The 5,623-nt window shown below is 52.2% G+C and overlaps 1 protein-coding gene across 1 annotated transcript; it reads right to left on the minus strand.

Annotated features, from left to right (window-relative positions):
- Positions 1–873: 873 nt before the first annotated feature.
- On the minus strand, positions 874–3,659 carry LOC149809971 (serine/threonine-protein phosphatase PP2A-2 catalytic subunit-like). The gene is made up of 5 exons (XM_089994513.1): positions 3,277–3,659; positions 3,087–3,195; positions 2,802–2,879; positions 1,720–2,055; positions 874–906 (listed from the first exon to the last, which is right to left on the minus strand). The coding sequence occupies exons 1-5, from the start codon at positions 3,657–3,659 to the stop codon at positions 874–876; spliced, it is 939 nt and encodes a 312-aa protein (XP_089850639.1).
- Between the last annotated feature and the right edge of the window lie 1,964 nt (positions 3,660–5,623).

Here is a 5,623-nt window from a genome sequence, read left to right on the forward strand (position 1 = left end):
CCAGCCCAAAGAAGGCGGCGTTGACAAGGACGAGATAGCCAGAAGCTGGATGCAAACTTAGCAGTGATTCCATGCAGCTCGGATTTGCGTTTGGCCAGCCTCGCCCGACTGAAAAGCCGCCACAGCCGCATATAGTGCTGCATACCCTTTGGCAGCACCCATGTCCGCCTCTCAGGTTGGCTGCGGACAAACATCTGCGGTGATGAGGGCGTCATAGGCTGACTTGTGTGACGCCAGCTGACGGTGAACATAATTGCTGACATACCCCATTAAGCAGACCTGACCTCCTGCAGGCGCTTGATACCGCTTGATGGTAGGCGACGGGAACAATACTGACCCTGTGCGCGTGACTTGCAGCACAGGTCTCGCCCAGTCGAGCAACCAGTCACTTGAACAGAGCACCACAGCCTACTTGCAGATGGCCCACAAGTAGGCAAAGGTAACAGCGCAAGTCAATGAAGCATCAAGGGATACTCATGTTCATCATCATCCCTCTCACGAGAATATGGAGACGAAGAGCATGAGCAGATTTCAAACAGAGAAGAAGCATCGGAAGCACAGCGTGCAGCAAATCACAGCAATATTCTACCGGACATTGTGCAAGCACATCTGGAACTCAAGAGCATTAGCAGAAAGGCCCACTATAAGAATTTTTCCTACGCCCATGCAGCCAACAGAAGTGCCAGACAAGGTCTGTAATGCTCCCATTCACCACGCGTACAGTATGTGCTTGTCTCTGGGCTCCTTCTGTCTCGCTAAACAGCCAGACTTCCAAAATCTCGTATTCTGAAAGAGTCTGCTTCCCACAAGGCAATGAACGGTGATAACGAAGCTCAAGCGCAACAATGTGTGCTGCCATCGCCAACGGGCCGACTACAAGAAATAGTCGGGAGTGCGCCGTGTGACCTGCAGCATCTCAAAAAGCTCAGCTTGCTGGTTGGCAAATTCTGGACTTGAACCTGCTGATGCAAGCCGTTCAGCTTAACAATTGTCATCGGCTGTTCACGTTGCAATGAGGGTGCATAAAAAAAAATCCACGGTTTGATGCAATGGACGCAGTCCTTTGCAGCGACCGGTGCAGCTCATTCAGGGCTTCGCCAGATGATATGCATTGATCCCTATTCTTCCCTAAAATTATTCAGAAAAGTCAGGAAGCGCGAATCAGAGCGCCTGGCGGAACCCTGAGGTCACCGCCCATCACCGTTCACCTACAAGTGTCTTGAGGCAGATGGTCAAGAAACCAGCGCAGTGTTCTAAAACCGGCCCACATCGGCACAAACCCAGTCAGACGTATATGTTCCATGAAATACACATGCAGGTATACCACATGTCTGCCTCCTGCCAATTACAACATCTCTCAGGGTGCGGTCGCGACACACGACTGCTCACATGCAAGCCCAAACCTTGCAGACCCATCGCCAATCTAGTCTGCTGTTTCCGTGCTGGGGAGGTAGGCTATCTGAGTGCATCTGCTGCAATGAATTGCAATGAATGTTGCAACGGCAGCATCAATGCTTGTGTTGCATACGCAAGGTGGATGACCAGAACATCATACATAGACTTTACTGCCTTTACCATGGTTTGCATACAGCTTCTGACATGCAGCATCCAAAGATGGGTGGCAGTAGGCAGTAGCGCCGTGCTACTCAAATTTGCATAGAGGGTTCTTGAAAGCGACGAGCTTTGTGATCATCAGATGTGAGGGACTCGATTTCACACCTGCACCTCACCTCGCCGGGGGGCGGGTTCAAACTGCTGGAAGCTGTTGTAGTCCATGTTTTCGTTCACCTCCATGATCGCTGCCTGGTTGCCGCAACGATAGCAGTAGTTGGGAGCAGAGAAGATGGTGACCACCTTCTGGTTGTGGCTCCAGTTGTAGCCATCCATCACTAGCTGGTGCGCCCGGGAGATTAGCTTCAGGCGGTTAGTGTGTGTGAACACCTCGGAGATGTCTTGCCCAAAGGTATAGCCAGCTCCCCTTGGCGAGATGCCCCACCCGCTCCGGTCATCAGGGTCAGACCACAACAAGTCACACATCGGCCCTTCGTGTGGCACCTGCACCGCTCCGACAATTGGGGTGTGGCCCCCTTCGATAACGCGCAATGCTGATGCAGACACTTGGCTAGCCTTGCCAATAGCAGATGTGCCCCATGCTTCCCCAGGCAGTTTGCTTTGTGGGTCTGTATACCTGAAACGCATGACTACATGCAGCAGAAATGGGGGTCTGGCGAAGCACTGAAACATGATCAACTCATTAGCCTTGCTAGCAAGCGATGGAGACCCGTTGAGCTGTGCCCCCCTCGACTTGTCTTCCCAGACTGCGATGAACACTGCTAGGTCCGACGGCCCCCAGTAAGCGCAAATCTTTGTCGGATTGGGGTTTGTTGAAACAGAGACTCCCAACAGCTTCCGCCTGGTTATCTTCCTGCATCTCCCAAGCCATGCTGCCCATGACATTCTGGGAGGAGTAGGACCACTGTTGTTCGCCAGTGTGCTATTGTCGCAGCACGACCCTATGCATATCGTGGCCAATGCACAATCTGGCGACTCACATGTCGTGACACGGTCAAGTCAGCAAGACACAACCACTCATCTCCAGCTGCTCCTCAACCGTCGAAGGTTGGAAGCTCAGAATCAGCTGGAAATGGGCATCCATGCCCCAATGCTTTGGAAGAGCCAGCTCAGGTACAGAAGACACGGGGAGAGCGCCAGCCTGAAGCGAAGCAGCAACATGTGCAATACATGAGAAGTATGGTGTTGGCACACATGGAGTTTGGCGTCAGCAAATCAATATAGCGTACCTCCTGTACACGATCCAGGCCACGAATGTGGTCAAGGGTGTCCAGAGTAGGTGAAAGCCCTCCATGAAGACAGAAAATCTGCAACGGCATCCAAACAAGTGCATTGATGAACAGTTATATATGGAGAGACCTGTAGCTTGGCACTGCATTGCTGCCATAATCTGCAACACAACATACCAGATGTTGTACATTGAATGGTGGAATGTGCAAGCAAAGAAGGTGGACGATGGACTCCACTCACCAACACTGAAAATCAAGTGGAATTGCGAGAGGCAGGGCGCTCACCTGGCTGTCAATAAGCCCTGTCAATGGGAAGTAGTCGAAAAGGTCTGTGAAACATTTCCAGACGTTCGAGTTACCGTACTTGCGCAAGCACTCATCATAAAATCCATACCTGCATCAAACACGGGCAATCAGCAAGGGTATGCGCAGTGTGGTTCGGATACATGGCGGACAGCTTGGGAGCGGGGCGTACACTTGGGTGATTTGACGGCTTTCGTGGTTGCCCCTGAGAATGGTGATGCGATCTTTATAGCGAACCTTCAACGCTACGAGCAGAGTCACAGTCTCCACTGAGTGGTAACCGCGGTCGACATAGTCTCCCATGAGGAGGTAATTAGTGTCCGGGCAGTTGCCCCCAATCCTGAATAGCTCCACCAGGTCTTGATGCTGACCGTGGACATCCCCGCAAACTGTCACAGGACACTTGACCGCCTGTACATTGGATTCCTGGACCAGTATCTCTCTGGCTTTGTCACATAGCTCCTTCACATCGTTCTCTGGTAAGGGCTCGCATTTCATAAGCTGTTCGATCTGGGCATCGACATCTTTGTATGGGTTGCCAGACCCGTCCGCCATCCTGTCCGAGCTAGGTGACTAACAGTAAGTATCACCTAGAAGTCAATGGCATTCAACTCGGAGTATTCTGGACACACACGCAAAATCAAAACACAGAACGTCTTGTGAGTTCAGTGCGAGCATAGGAAAGGCCAGGAAAGCGCAAGTCGTTCAGTTTGCAGCCGCTGTCTTGCATGGTGTCCCGCTCGAACCATGCCTTTCAGCGTTTCTCTTGCTGCATGAGCAAATAGCGATGCATGTTGGACCCATTGTTCACACCCGTATGTGTAATACGCGTACCACTGGTAATTCATTCGTACGGTAGATAGCCCAGCTATCTAAGCTTGTCACGCTCCATTTGGGCCAGTGCCCCTGGCAGGGGCGACGATACATGAGAAACATCGGTTGAAACGAAGGGGCCGTCAGAAACCACGTACCGTCGCTTGCAGCAATGTTTTGCTATTCGAGCGGCGTCGTGTAGACGCGTCGAGTGTCGCCTTACGACGGGCCGTAGTTTAGAGAAATGGCTGCAGCGCGAACAGCTTCGTCAGACGCAGTCCCTTCAACATCATGCAGTAAGGGAATGACCTGGTTCGACTTGGTGTTTGACCGCGATCTGTTGCCGAAACACATCGAGAGGCTGAAGTCTGGAGATAAATGCGCGCCTTCCCACGTGGACTTGGTCACGTTGCTTTTGAATCATGTAACAAAAGGGCGTTATGGTTTAGCGCTGAAGGAATACAGCATCAGCGCTGTGCATGGGCTCCTTCAAGGCCATGTGATGCAAGGACCCTCTGGGACAGAGGCGCTGGCCATGAACGAGAGAGGGAAGAAATTGATAGAGCTCGCAGCAACTGTCGCGCTGTCATTTGAGTACGATCTCAAACAGGTGCGGATTTCAGCGCGTCAGGGTTCGGCTATAGGGTTTGGCTGTAGTGCATCAGTCATCAAATCCTTTCAGGAAATTCCTGCACACGAAATATGATTGTAACCGTTTGCCTGCATGCTGACACAAGCGAACACGGACAGGTGTGAAGAAAATTAGGCAGCTTGAATGCACTTGATGTGCCCAGCTTCTCACAATGCAGCTGTCCCGCACTGAAAGATTAAACTTCAAGTTTTCTGACACGTTACGAGTTGTTATATGCGATCATCGCCGAGGTGGCATCGTCCTCTTTTCTCAACTTCCCTTGCTCGCAGGCTCGAAGAGCGCTTGCATTCACCAATCATTGAATCAGGCATTTCAAGATGATAACAAGTGAGGAACATATGCAGATTCGGAAACACCCCCCGCATCAACAAGTGCTGCTGCTGAGTGGTATGTGGAGGTTCGCAGACACAGAGGACCGTGGACGGGTCGAGTGCATGGTCCATCGCTGGGTGATATGCCGCAGTATCCAGGCAAGCACGCACTCCGTTCGCTTTGAGGAGGGAGATGTGGCCCGCGTAGGCACGGACAGCGCTGCTCGTGGTGACACCACCGTAGTCATTCGTGTGCTTCCGGAGGTGCGTCACGGCTTAACGTGAACCACGAATGATGGCCATCATGACGGTCCATGTCTTGGAGTGCTACGCCAACGTCCGAGAATTTAAGCCTTGCCACCGTGTCCCACGAAGTCATCGTAACCGTCCAGCAAGTGGATCTTGGTGCATCCAAGAACAAGCCGGTGGCATGTCAACTATAGGCGCAAAATCAGCCTTATCTGTCTCACCCACTTTCAACGCTGAACCCTGTCGGTTTGTTTACTGTGTTTGATTGTCATCGATTGGATGTCCCTGTAGCATTGATTGGATGTTCCCGTATGCAGCCAGGAGCGATATGTACAGGGGCGCAGCCGACCCTGGAGCAGGTCGAGGCGTTGAATTCGCTCATCGCGGCGATCTCAGGCCCAACAGAGCAGCTGGTGGAGCGGTGCGTGTGGCCCTCAAACGGAGCCACAGTACCCGTGTCCACCCTGCTACTCTGCATAGAATGTGCGAAATTC

Source organism: Nuphar pumila, unplaced genomic scaffold (genome assembly GCF_984573655.1).
Source record: "Nuphar pumila unplaced genomic scaffold, dmNupPumi1.hap1.1 HAP1_SCAFFOLD_642, whole genome shotgun sequence".
Lineage (NCBI taxonomy): Eukaryota > Viridiplantae > Streptophyta > Magnoliopsida > Nymphaeales > Nymphaeaceae > Nuphar > Nuphar pumila.